The following is a 14,159-nucleotide window of genomic DNA, read 5'->3' as shown; positions in this document are numbered from 1 at the left end:
TTCATTTTTTTTTTTTTTTTTTTTCGAGACAGGGTTTCTCTGTGTAGTCCTGGCTGTCCTGGAACTCACTCTGTAGACCAGGCTAGCCTCGAACTCTCGAACTCAGAAATCCGCCTGCCTCTGCCTCCCAAGTGCTGGGATTAAAGGCGTGCGCCACCACCGCCCGGCAAGATATATCATTTTAATTACAAGTGTTTCAGTGTGTATTTATATGATATGTGTGTGTGTGTATGTGTGTGTGTGTGTGTATGAAAATAGGGGGGCATTTTAAAAATTGAGGGTGGGAGTTGGCTCAGCAGATAAGGGTGCTTGCTGTGCATGCTAGAGGACCTGAGTTCAAGTTCTTAGTACCCGTGTAAGAGCCAGGCCTATAGCCCTAGCATTGAAGGATGGAGCGAGTGGATCCTGAGAGCTCACCAGCCTTGTGTGTAAAAGTACTGGTCACACAGTACAGCAAGTTTGACTGGAATGGCAAGTTTCAGGTTTAGTGAGAGACCTTGTCACACAAAAAAATAAATAAAAAAAAAAAATAAGTGAGAGGCTGAGTGGTGGTGACACCCCTTTAACCCTTGGACTCGAGAAGCAGAATTAGGTGGATATTCGTGAGTTCAAGGCCAGCCAGGACTACACAGAGAAACCCTGTCTCAAAAAGCAAAACATCAGGGCAGAAAATAATTGTGACTGGAGAGAAGGCTCAGTGATTAAGAACACTTATTATCCTTCTTGTAAAGGACTTGTAGGTTCAATTCCACAACCCACATAGTGGTTCATAATCACCCATAGCTCCAGTAATCAGGGATCTGATACCTTCTCTTCATTTTAGCATGCATTTTCTGTACATACATACATGTAAGCAAAAATTAATATACACAAATCTGGCGGGGGAAAAAGATGAGGGCCTGAGAGATGGCTCTTTAAGTAAACAACATGTTTGATGTCAGGCCTGACAATCCCCAGGACCTACAGAGTGGAAAGACAGTACTAACTCTTGAAAGTTACTCTCTAATATCCATCCATACAATTTGGTTCCTGTGTGTGCTGACACACTGACACTACTATGGAAGTACTCAGTTCCTTAGAAGGCTAGAAGGGATCTAATGCTGGAGGCTTTCCAGTCTCTTTCTCCACAGAGTATCAGATAGGTGTAGGATCTTCCAAATAGGAGAAGGGAGGCATTGAGTTCACTTTCCTTTGGAAACTGAGGAGGTTGCATTTCAGAGACTGGACTTAAGAGAACGTCTGTGTCTTGGTATTTCAATTTCTCATCCCTTGAGCTATTCAGAACTGACTTTGTCTCTCAGAATGACCAGGACATACATTCGTAATAAGTCAGTTGCTGTGTGATACTGTGTGACCAGTAGTTTTACATTGTGTCTTAGGAATCAAATCTAATTTGTTGGTAAAACTTTTCAAGTTGTACTTGTTTTTGTATAGTGTTCATTGAATGGTAACTTCTGCATGGAAACATAAGGGAAAATGATTATTAATCTGTGTATACTAGGGTTTTCTCTTTTTTTTTTATGTACTAGTTTTAATATGGTAAATACCAAAGAAAACGTATGATTCAAGCTTACAAGGCATTTTAGAATCTCTTCGAGAAAAATTCAAAAGTGTAAGTGCTCATAAGTTGAGATAAATGACAACTATTAACTTAGCACTGCAGTGCTAAGAGGAACCAAGCAAGGCAGTAATTAATGTGGTCTCTTAGGAAGGACTTAAGTGTGGATGTAATTTGTGAACCAGGAGTCATGTATAATAGTCTTGTTATTTCTACCTTTCTGAGACATAGTGACTGACATTCTTTTCTTACACCCTAAAGGTTCAGTGTGGTGCGGGGCTGACTTTACTCTGGAGCCCCCCAGATCACATGTACCTGTACCAGCATGTCTTGGCCACTCTACAGTGCCGAGATCTTTTACGAGCTACTGTGTTTCCTGAGATTATTCAATCCCATTCACTAAAAACTCCACAGTCCACTTGTGAGCCAGAAGACCATCTCCCTGAGTCATCCCTGCCTAGGCGGCTGCTAACCCTAACCCTGGAGGTGAGCACTGCCAAGCTAACAGCTTTTGTGGCTGAGGACAAGTTCATTACCCTGGCTGCAGAGAGTGTGTCACTGAACCGGCATGGAGGTTCGCTGCAAGCTTACTGCCCGGAGTTGGCTGCTGGCTTTGATGGCAATAGCATCTTCAACTTCAAGGAGGTTGAGGTGCAGCTTCTGCCTGAGCTAGAAGAGATGATCCTCCACAGGAACCCCTTCCCTGTACTGCAGACCCTCCGCAATCGGGTTTGGCTTCTTTCCCTTGGATCAGTCTCAGTGGAGTTTCCTTATCAATATGACTTCTCTCGAACTTTGGATGAGGCTGTGGGAGTTCAGAAATGGCTAAAGGGGCTGCATCGAGGGACTCATGCTTGGGCTTCTCCAAGCCCTGCCCCTCTCCCACCTGATTTACTCCTAAAGGTTCAGCACTTTTCTTGGGTTTTCCTCGATGACATCTTTGAAGTGAAACTTCATGATAACTACGAACTGATGAAGGATGAAAGTAAGGAGAGTGCCAAAAGGCTGCAGTTGCTAGATGCCAAAGTGGCTGCCCTGCGGAAGCAGCATGGTGAGCTGTTGCCAGCTCGAAAAATTGAGGAGCTCTATGCCTCTTTGGAACGCAAAAACATTGAAATCTACATCCAGCGCTCTCGTCGTCTCTATGGCAACACACCCATGCGCCGTGCGCTGCTCACTTGGAGCCTGGCAGGGCTGGAGCTGGTGGCTCTGGCAGACTCATCTTTCCATGGGCCTGAGCATGTGATCCAGCAGGTTCGAGAGCTCGATCCTGGCAGCCCTTTCCCTGCTGAAGGAATGGATCTTGTCATTCAGTGGTGTCGTATGCTCAAGTGCAATGTCAAAACTTTTCTGGGTAAGTGCATCTCTTATTTGTGGAGCCTGGGGTTTGTCCTGTGAGTGCCAGGGAGCTCTTGGAGTAGTCACTGCAAAGGAGCTAGGTTGTATTGAGAACCAGAGTTGGTTTGAGTAGATGGCCCTGCTTTCCTTTGTTCCTGATTTTCACCCTGAAACTATTGCGCTGACATAATAATGAGCACAGCCTTTTTGAAGATTATTGTGGCTCTTGAGTGTTGTGTTCTCTCTGTCCCTCACCTTTGCTTTGTGGTCTCTATGACCTGTTTTATCTTTGCTACATAATTGCCAGCCCTTGTTCTCTAGATTGATTATAGATGGGTAAAATAACAGCAAGGGGGAAAACATGCATGAAAGTAAACATCCGGTGTTCAACTGCTGTCTAATAATAGTTCGGATCAGAGACTATCCACGGTACCTGTTTGAGATCCGGGACTGGCAGCTAATGGGTCGACTTGCGGGCACTGAGCAGAGTGGCCAGCCGTGCTCCCGTCGACGTCAAATCCTGCATTTGGGGCTTCCCTGGGGTAACGTGGCAGTAGAAAGGAACATGCCCCCACTCAAGTTTTACCATGACTTCCACTGTGAGTAAAGGAAGCAGTTGGTTTGGTTGAGGGGTATTTATGGGCCGTGGGTAGAAGATAATCTGAGATCCTTTTGGAGCAAAGGAAGAACAGAGAGGTGTTTTGTAGTAAGCCTGCATTCCTCTACCCTAGCGGAAATCTTCCAGTACACAGTGGTGTGGGGCCCATGCTGGGATCCAGCCTGGACACTGATTGGTCAATGTGTGGACCTCTTGACTAAGCCTTCAGCTGACCCCAGCCCACCTTTGCCCTGGTGGGATAAGAGCCGTCTTCTGTTCCATGGAGACTGGCATATGGATATTGAACAAGCAAACCTGCATCAGCTGGCCACTGAGGTGAGGGGCTCCATGGAGTCATTTTCTTGTTAGGATGGTATAGTTGGGACCTGTACAGCATGTGGGGCACGAAGAGAAGAGTGCTGCTCTGGGAGACTGTTCTTTTATCTATAGCTCACCCTTGTTCTTTGGGATCGGGTGGGTCATTATAGGATCCGTATAATACAACTGAAAACATGCACTGGGAGTGGAGCCACCTTTCTTTTCATTGGAAACCTGGTCAGTTTGTGTTCAAAGGGGACCTGGATGTCAACGTAAGAACAGCTTCTAAGTGAGTAAAGTGAAGGGTGGGGGCCTCAACTAGATGGGGGAGTTGGGTGGAGGGAGACGGGAAAGGCCAAGGGAAGCAAGTGACCAAGTCTCTGAGGGCTGGGGCTCCGTTGTGAGGCAGGTATGACGACTGCTGCTTCCTTCACCTGCCTGACCTCTGCATGACACTGGACCTACAGTGGCTGTGCCATGGGAACCCTCACGATCATCACAGTGTCACTCTGAGGGCCCCCGAGTTCCTGCCTGAGGTACCCTTGGGCCAGCTGCATGACTCCTACCGGGCCTTCCGCTCTGAGAACCTCAATCTCTCCATCAAGATGGATTTGACTCGCCATAGTGGGAGTGAGACTTGGGCCTGGGACATGGGGGGATGGACTTGGGTACTGACCACTCAGAGTCAAAGAGGGATGAGACAGAAGGACAGAACAGACTTTAGGTTGTGCCCTTTGCAGGAGGATTGGTGGTTTTGGACAGCTGTTAACAGTAATACCATAAATTAGTATTGCTTATGAGCAATGGACGTTCTCAAAGTTGTATAGTCTAGGAAGTTAAAGATGGATGTGCTCTCAGATACAGTGTCTAGAGAAGGTCCTCAGCTGACCCAGTCCACCCTTTGTCATAAGTATCATAAGGTCTTTGTCCTTGCTGTCAATCAGTTTCCCTCATCAATTCCATCACCTTGGTGTTTAGGATTTTAACCTAAAAATGTGGCTGTTGGAGTCTGGTAGGGGGATGAATAGACAAACACTTAGACCATGACAGTAGGTGAAACAGAGAGCTTAGATCCTTGAAAGAAGAGGTGCTGGGGACACTGAATATGAGGAGGGTGTGTGGGTTTTTTAATTTCTAAAAATGAAGCTAGGCAAGCTCTTTGCTCACTTCTGAACCAGAGCTTGAGTATGTCTGTCCTTTCCTTGTAGCAATGTCCCAGCCCCGAATTCTGGTGTATAGTAGTACCCTGCGCTGGATGCAAAATTTCTGGGCAACTTGGACTAGCATCACAAGGCCTATCTGTAGAGGAAAGCTCTTTAATAACCTGAAGCCCAGCAAGAAGAAACTTGGCCAGCACTACAAACAGCTTTCCTATACTGCACTGTTCCCCCAGCTACAGGTTAGACTCAGCATCTAACAGTTAGCTGGGTTTCCCTTTCTTAGTTTCTTTATTTTCTAATATATTGAATTTCTTAATCCTCTCTTCTGCCATTCTTCAGTATTTTTCTCTCTCATTTCCAGGTACATTACTGGGCTTCCTTTGCCCAGCAACGGGGCATCCAGATTGAGTGTAGTCAGGGTCATGTCTTCACTCGGGGAACTCAGCGGCTTATACCTCAAGGTCAGGCCAGAGTTTCTGTTTCTCCTAGTCTGTTCCTTGTGGTTTTCTTAGTTATGTTTTCCTCTTCTTGAATGACTTACATACTTTCATACCATTCTGCATGGAATGTGTGATCCTTTTTTCAGCTGGCACAGTGATGCGGCGCCTTATTTCTGAGTGGAGTGTGACCCAGATGGTGAGTGACTTAAGTCAGGTGACTGTTCATCTGATGGCTTCACCCATGGAAGAGAACGCTGACCACTGCCTTGATCCTTTGATCACAAAGACCCACCTATTAAGCCTGTCTTCCCTTACTTACCAACGTCACAGCAATCGCACCACTGAAGAGGTACTGTTTGACAGTCTCTTTTTTATCAGTTATGTTAATAAATGTCTCAATTTAAGTGAGCAAAATAGACTACTGTTGGCTTAACAGAAATGTCGAGTAGTTTTGGAGACTTTAGAAGTCCAATAATACAGTATCCTGGGTCTTATTGTCATGTGGGTCCTACTCTCCTGTGCTTGTCCACACCTATTATCTCCTGAGTCTGACTAGTATCTCATTGAGGGTGAGAGTTAGGTTCTGGTAAGGTTTCTAACTGCATTCATACCATGTATGTCACTATGATATGTTCACTTGGTATAGTTGTGTCAGTTGCTCTTCTTTTTTAAGTTGCATTAATTGGGCAGGGGTGTTGTATATATGTACAGTTATCGGGAGTCGGAGTCAGTTCTCTCCTCCCACCATATTAGTCCAGAAGATCCAACTCAGGACACTGGTTTGGTGGTAAGTACCCTTACCCACTCTGACCCGCCTCACCAGCTTTTTTTTTTTTTTCTTCGAGATAGGGTTGTTTCTCTGTGTAGCCCTGGCTGTCCTGGAACTCACTCTGTAGACCGGGCTGGCCTCAAACTCAGAAATCTGCCTACCTCTGCCTCCCAAGTGCTGGGATTAAAGGTGTGCGCCACTGCCCAGCTTAGCTTCATTTAAAAAAAAAAAAATTATTACATTAATAATGTAAAAAAACCTGATGTTTGTGTGTCTGTGTGTACATGTGTGCACAGGAATACCTTTAAATGCTGAGTGTGATTGCTGCTGCTGCTGTTGCTGCTTTGTTTTGTTTTTGAGATAGTCTTGTGTAGCCCAAGCTTGACTTGAAGTTCTTGACTTTTCTGTCCTCTTGCCACTGCCTTAAGTGCTGGGAGTGCAGGCATGTGCTGTCATCCTTCTTGAAAATTCTTGAGCTGGGCATGCAGTTCAGTGTCAGGGTATTAGATTAGTGAGTTCAATCCCTGGTACTACCACGCCCCACAAAAAAGAAAATTCCTTTTCTTCTCTTCCTCTAACAAATCTCTTGGTCTTCAGGAAATAGAGTAAAGGTTTTGGTTTTTGCTTTTTAAGATTTATTTATTAATAAAAAAATAAAAATATCTTTATGCAGTCAGTAAGAACTAGAAGGCAGGGTAAAATTGTTCTAGGAGCAAATGATTAGGCCATTTCAACTTGTAACTTATTTCTTTTAAAACAAACTTTAATATTTAAAAAAAAAAAAGGTCATTTATTACACATACAGCACTCTGCTTGGATATATGCCTGCAGGCCAGAAGAGGGCACCAGATCCCACTTCAGATGGTTGAGAGCTACCATGTAGATGCTGGGAATTGAACTCCGGGCCTCTGGAAGAACAGACAGTACTCTTAACCTCTGAGCCACCTCTCTAACACAAGGAAAAGTTCTTAACAATTTAGTGCTGGCTTTCCCCATTGTTCCCGATGAAGTATAGCTTTTGAAATTAACTGATTTATTAAAACTGCATTAGGTATAGTTAGGAAGTAAAGGAATGTACAAACTGAGACTACTTAATATTTCTCCAGGGTCTTCCCATTTCTCCTTGTGTATATAACAAGTTTGTCTCTGCATTTGTTGTTCAGGAGTAGTGGTGGGAATGTCTGTGTGACCATGGTATCTTTTTCCTTTTTCTCAGGAGCTTTCTACTCGAGATGGTGATCCTGCTTTTCATACGCATCAGCTGTATTTGGTAGATTTACGGATTTCCTGGACAACCACCAACAGGGACATTGCCTTTGGCTTATATGATGGCTACAAAAAAGCAGCTGTACTCAAACGTAATCTCTCTACTGAGGCCCTGAAAGGTTTGAAGATTGATCCTCAGATGTCAGCCAAAAAGCCAAAGCGGGGTATCCCACCTAGTCCCCAAGTCCCACCTCATGTCAGCACTCCCAGCTTCAGTGGACGACCTGACAAGGGGTCATCAGGAGGTAGGCTACCACAGATGAGACTGTGTGTTTAGATTTAGAACATGAACGTGTATTTGGAAAAGGGCTTGATAATGACTCAGTTGTGACTGGTTCCATCTAGATATAGATGCAGAGATGAAAGTATCATTTATTTATGTTTGGCCATCTTGGGTTTATATTGCTAATAATGAGGAAGCTTCAAAAGTCTGATCCTGTGGCCAGGAGAAGATGAGCAAGTACTGGGATCGGAAGAGAATTAGTAAGAGAAAGAAGCAAAAGTTAATTGTTTCTTGCTGGTGTAGTTGAACACATTTTTAATCTCAGCACTCAAGGCAGAGGCCAGCCTGATCTACATAGCAAATTCTAGGCCAGCCAAGGCTACATAGTGATACTTTTTCTAAACAAACAAAAAAACAATAACAAAAAATTATTTTTCAAATTTTCAATGTTGGACATTGAACTAAGGTTCTTGTACATTCTGGGCAAATACTAAGATCATATCCACAGCCTTGCATCATTTTGATAAATTTACTTTGTTTGGGCAACAAAGATTATTTAAGTGCTTAGCTGGCATAAAACTGGAACACTACCAGGTTCTTTATCTATCTGTAGCCCTCTGGGGAAATCTTGAAAGGTAAGTAAGACTTGGCAAGAAAGGACTGGGCCTTGTAGGATATAACAGATGTAAGGGAATGCGAGTTAATGGTGCCCGTGAGGACAAGGCGAGAAGTGTCAGTGCCACAGGAGGGGAAGTCAAAGACTAGGGAAGGAGATGAGGTGAGGACTTAAATTGAGTTGACTTTGGGGTGTGGCATGATTGGGATGTGTGGAAATGGGGAGAAGGGGCAGTCAGTGCAGAGGGATTGACCTGGATAGGAATGGTGTTAGGAAAGACTGATGTGTTCAAAGATGGTGAACAGTTTGTTTTCCTTACCAGTAACAAAAGGAGAGTGAGGAGTGGGTTAGAAAGATCATTGGGGTGGATATCACTGGGAGACCTTCCAGATAGTTCCCTCATTAGGAATAGAGAACCATTAAAGTCTTTGAATAGACTGTCATAATTAGATTTTGACAGTTAGGAAGGTAGCTCTAGCAGTGTTGTGTGAAAGTACTGGCAGTGGACAGACAGATGAGGAAACTATCACAGTCTTTCAATAGGAGGCAGCAAGGACTGGAAGGAGGTGGAACAGCTAGGAGGGTAAGAAGGACAGAATGCCAGCCACTGTGCATATAGGAGACTTGGCTGCTGGAAGGAGTTAAAATGGGGGAAATATAAGCCTGTTTATATAGCACTGTAGAAGCAGAGACAAGTGAATCTCTGAGTTTGAGGCCTTACTGGTCTACATAGCAGTGTATATTCTACATATATTCCATACACACAACACACATTCAGGCAATACACCATACACTTAAAAATAAAAGAGCTGGAGAGATGGCTCAGCAGTTAAGAGAACTGACTGCTTTTCCAAAGGTCCTGAGTTCAATTCCCAGCAACCACATGGTGGCTTACAAACATCTGTATGGGATCCAATGCCCTCTTCTGGTGTGTCTGAATAGAACAAACAGTGTACTCACATACAATAAGCAAACAAATGTTTAAGATAAAAATAAATAGAAAGCCATAGGCTGAAGAGGTTTGGACATGCTGCACCTGTGGTAATGGTAGGATATCTAGGGTAAAGCTGACAGCATTTGGAAATGACTCTAGCTTTATGCTAGAAATAAGAGTTTCAGACCTTTCTTCACGGAGCTAAAACCTGATGCCAAAAAGATGATAGTGTTGTTTATCATTGCAGATACCTTGGAAAAATATTTTTATGTATTTCACTAAATTATCACAAGAGCCTTATGTGGTAGTTGCTGTTATTTTACAGATAAGGAAAATGAGTCGCAAAGGTTCTAAAGCAAGCTGCCCAAAGTCACAGTTGAGTAGTGCTAGAGGGAGGGTCTTGACCACAGGTAGACTAGTCTAATTTTGATGCTGCTTTTGACCATAATATTTGTTAGATAAATTACTAAGAGAAAGATCTCAGGAGATACTTCTAAGACCTCTCTGAGAGAAGTAGCAAAGCCAGCATAGGGTGCCATGGCTGACAAGGGAGTAGAAAAGAAGAGTCACAAATAAGTAGTATGTGAAAAGAAAAAAAGGGACTGGGGAGATGGCTCATCAGTTTAGAGCACTTGATGCTCTTAGGGAGGACCTGGGTTCAGTTCCTACCACTGTCTTGATAGGGTGGCCTTAGGAACAAAAATAGTGCCATTTAAACTGGTATTTCTATTGGAAATCTTTCACTTTCATTTTTATTAACATTGAAGGGGAACTAAATACAGCTTTTCTTATCTTATCTTTTGGGTCAAGGGATAGGTAGGGTGAACTGGACCAGTGTTCCAGGTTGAAGATACATTTCAGCCCTTACCTAGACAGGAAGTAATGGAAGATCAATGTGACCCTGCATGTGTTCTCTTTCTCTTTGAGACGGTGACGTTTCCCCACTTGTTATTTCTTTACCAGGTGCTTACATGTTACAGAAGCTGATTGAAGAGACAGATAGATTTGTAGTATTCACAGAAGAGGAGTCGGGTATGAGTGACCAATTGTGTGGCATTGCTGCCTGCCAGACAGATGACATATACAACCGAAACTGCCTTATTGAGCTGGTTAACTGCCAGGTATCCTTTTTTTAAATAGGACACCAGTATCAGGCTAGATCCCGATCAGAACGGTTTCTTTTCTATAATTTTCTTTAAAAAATTAACAGTAGGGTTCTACAAGCTTGGTGTGGTGGCATACACCTTTAACCCAAGTGCTGGCACTTGGGAGGCAGAGCCAAGTGGATCTTTGAGTTTGAAGACAATATAGTTTGAGTTTGAGACCTTGCCTCAAAAAAGGGGTTTGGGGAGTTTCCACTGTGTAGCTCAGGCTGGCCTCAAACTTGGCTGTTTTGCCTTGGTTTCTTGATTGCTGAGGTTATGGGCTTGTTATCACCCAATAAGCACCAAATTCAGTGCTTCTCCACATATAACTGAAGAATGGGTGGTGAGAACTCAAATTTATACCTTTCTGTAGGCATCCTGAGTAAGCACTTCCACATATATAACCCAATAAAACTTCCTCTGTAAGCTAGAGTTAGGAGTGATCTGAAGACCCTTCTCAGCCCGCTTTCTGTCTAAAACTGCATTTCTCTTTGACGTAGATGGTTCTTCGTGGAGCAGAGACAGAAGGCTGTGTCATTGTGTCAGCTGCCAAAGCCCAGTTGCTGCAGTGCCAACATCATCCAGCTTGGTATGGTGATACACTGAAACAAAAGACTTCCTGGACTTGCTTGTTAGATGGCATGCAGTATTTTGCCACCACCGAAAGCAGCCCTACTGAACAGGATGGCCGACAGCTCTGGTTAGAGGTTAGTCAGCCTGGGTGGAGAGAGCCGTTGTATATCTCTAGCTTTCTGTACTTAGCTCCTTCAACTAGAACCACTGAGAGATTGTTCACAGTACCTACCCTTCTGCTTAGTAGAAAAGGAAGCTGCCGACACCATGAATGTGAGCAGCCTCTGTGCTATAGGAACAGAGTACTTTTCTCTCCCATAGCACTATTTTATTTACCAGCACTAGAGTAATTAGACAGGAACTTCTTTCTTTTTTAGTTTGTAGTCCTTCAATAAATGTCGCACAAGCAGGCAACTAAGAAAATAGACAGTGGGTCTGAGAACTTTGTTTTGTCTGAGACAAGTCTTGCTATACAGTCTGGTCTCAAGCCCAGGTGGCCTAGAACTGGGCCTTTGCCTTAGCATCTGTCATGCAGGAAACATGTGCCGCATGGCTAATCAAGGTTTTTTATGGCCTTTCATAAAGATGATTGTTTCAGCAATCTTTGTTTTTTGTTTTTTTTTCCAAGACAGGGTTTCTCTGTGTAGCCCTGGCTGTCTTGGAATTTGCTATGTAGACTAGGCTGATCTCAAACTCAGATATATGCCTGCCTCTGTCTCCCAAATGCTGGGACTGAGGGCATGTGCCATCACCAACTGGCTAGGATATGCTCTCAGACTTACTGGAGGGTTAATGATCATGAGGCAAATCTGGCTAGTATTATATATTATCATTTACATATTTGACATGTGGTAAGTGTGCACATTAGTTATAGGATTCAGTTACATCTGATAAAAACCAAAATAAAAAAAACATGAATGATGATAATAAAATGAACCAAAGTGATAACCTCTTTTGTAGATCTTCTTTTCCCTGGCCAATTCTTCTGCAAAGGAACTTCTGGTTCAGTCAAGGCAACCTCAAGTGTAATGATGTCAGACACAGATGAACATTTAGGTCAGATGTCAAGCCAAGTATGGCCAAGTTGTTGGTAACATAGGAAGTTAGCCAACAGTGTCTGTTACCAGCAATCTTAGGGATAGTCACAAAAAGTATCTTAGCTGGAGTTCTGGGTCAGTGGTAACATTTGGCTAACATGGATAAGGCCCTGGGTTTGATCCCCACAACCACCAAAAGACATAGGGATGTAGGAGTGGTAATTATCTGTGTAGAGGTGAGCAGAATTTTCTGGGTCTACCATTTTTAGGCAGTGCCATCTTTTATAATTGAAGGCTTTTTTTCTCCCCTAAGTTACATTAGCATTAAAATGGAGATCCTTGGAGTTAGAAAGAAATGATTTTTTTTTCTCCTCCATGTAACTTTGTGATTCAGTAGATCTGCCAGCCACATCCTGGATCTCTAAGATATTTGTGTGTATAATTTATTTACATATATATATATAAAGTTTTTTTTTTTTAAAAAAATGTGTGTGTGACAAAAGAAAAAGAAAAAAAAAACAAAACAAAAAAATGTGTTTGTGAGTCTGCCATGTATTTATGGGTGCCTTCAAAGACCAGAGAGGGTATCAGGTCTAAAACTGAAATTACAGGTGATTGTGAGCTGCCATGTGGATGCTGGTCCTCTGCAAGAACAGCAAGTGCTCCTAACTGCTGAGTCATCTGCAGCCCCTAAAGCCTTATTTATATTTATTTATTTTAATGTGTATGGGTACTTTGCCTATGTGCATGTACTTGTATTGGATGTATATTGTACATCCAATGTGTGCTTGGTGCCTGCAGAGGCCACAAGAGGGTGTTAGATCCTATGAGACTGGAGTTACAAGAACTTGTTAGCTGTCCAGTTGATGCTGGGAATAGAACCTTCATCTTTTGGAAAAACAGCCAGCAAGTGCTCGTAACCACTGAGCCTTGTCTCCAGTCCTGAAGCCTTGACCTTACTGCGTTGATCTTTCATGCCACTCATTCTGTTAATTACTGTGGTTTTCTTTTTTAAGTAGGTATATGTATGAGTGAGCATGTGGTGTGTGTGCAATGAATATGTGCCTGTGCATTCACAGAGGCCAGAGGAAAGGGCATTAAACATCTGTCATGTTGTGCCTTATTCCCTTGAGACAGGGTCTTTTTTTTTTTTTTTTTTTCCGAGACAGGGTTTCTCTGTATAGCCCTGGCTGTCCTGGAACTCACTCTGTAGACCAGGCTGGCCTCGAACTCAGAAATCCGCCTGCCTCTGCCTCCCAAGTGCTGGGATTAAAGGCGTGTGCCACCACTGCCCGGCAAGCTCTGTTGTTTTTAGAGGTTAAAAAATAGTTTTGTGGAGTAAGTTCTCCCACTTTTTCATGTGTGTATGAGTGCCTAAATGTCTGTATCTATCATCTGTATGCCCTCCGACACCAGAAGAGGGTGTCAGATCCCTAGAATTAGAATTACAGGTAGTTGCTGATGTCGGTGCTAGAAACCAAACCCTGATCTTCTGGTAAAGCAACAAATGTTCCTCACAGCTGAACCGTCTCTCCAGGCCCATCCTTTTCCCATTTTATGTGAGTTTAGGGTTGAACTTAGGTTATTAGACTTGTTCAGCAAGCATTTTACCTACTGAGCCATCTTGGCCCCTGGCTGTATTTTTTGAGGTTTCACTGTGTAGTATTAGATGCTCAGCACTTGATAGGTAAACTAGACTGACCTCAAAGTCCAGGAAGCCCAGAGATCTGTCTTCCTCTTATCCCAACTGCTGGGATTACAAGTGTCGGCCACTAAACCTGGGTTCAGAGTAGTTCTGTCTGAAGATTCAAAATGGCAAAACCACAAATAACATACCAGCTACTCATCACGGCTCATGTTTATAATCCTAGCACTTGAGAGATACAAGCAAAGTGGAAAACTCACAAAAAAATGTTAGGTGATTTTTAAAAATTATGTAAACATCATAAAGTGTCTTTACATAAACTAAGATGACCATACTATCATTGGGTGATACAACCTCTTGTTTTGTGAGAGTCTCAAATATGTATTCTAGACTGTCATGGAACTGTGTAGTCCAGGCTGGCCTTAAATCTGTGATGATATTCCTACCTCATAGCTTCTTGCTGGGATTACAGGTATGGGTCTAGCATTGGGCCTGCAATCTGTCATTGAAGCATTCTTTTGCAGCATATGACTCTGTTG

The 14,159-nt window shown here is 43.2% G+C and overlaps 1 protein-coding gene across 2 annotated transcripts in view; it reads left to right on the top strand.

Moving 5' to 3' along the window:
* Kiaa0100 (KIAA0100 ortholog) overlaps window positions 1–14,159 on the top strand; it is a 29,896-nt gene that overhangs the window by 8,610 nt on the left and 7,127 nt on the right. For both annotated transcript variants that reach the window (XM_028759438.1, XM_028759439.1), the window contains exons 16-26: window positions 1,820–2,912; window positions 3,304–3,495; window positions 3,628–3,830; window positions 3,983–4,101; window positions 4,222–4,442; window positions 5,021–5,211; window positions 5,334–5,433; window positions 5,559–5,761; window positions 7,398–7,692; window positions 10,184–10,341; window positions 10,866–11,072. In XM_028759438.1, coding sequence (XP_028615271.1) covers window positions 1,820–2,912; window positions 3,304–3,495; window positions 3,628–3,830; window positions 3,983–4,101; window positions 4,222–4,442; window positions 5,021–5,211; window positions 5,334–5,433; window positions 5,559–5,761; window positions 7,398–7,692; window positions 10,184–10,341; window positions 10,866–11,072 — 2,982 coding nt within the window. The remainder of the gene's footprint in view (window positions 1–1,819; window positions 2,913–3,303; window positions 3,496–3,627; window positions 3,831–3,982; window positions 4,102–4,221; window positions 4,443–5,020; window positions 5,212–5,333; window positions 5,434–5,558; window positions 5,762–7,397; window positions 7,693–10,183; window positions 10,342–10,865; window positions 11,073–14,159) is intronic.

This window comes from Grammomys surdaster, unplaced genomic scaffold (assembly GCF_004785775.1).
Source record: "Grammomys surdaster isolate TR1022 unplaced genomic scaffold, NIH_TR_1.0 126278, whole genome shotgun sequence".
Lineage (NCBI taxonomy): Eukaryota > Metazoa > Chordata > Mammalia > Rodentia > Muridae > Grammomys > Grammomys surdaster.
This window is presented reverse-complemented; position numbering and strand designations above follow the sequence as displayed.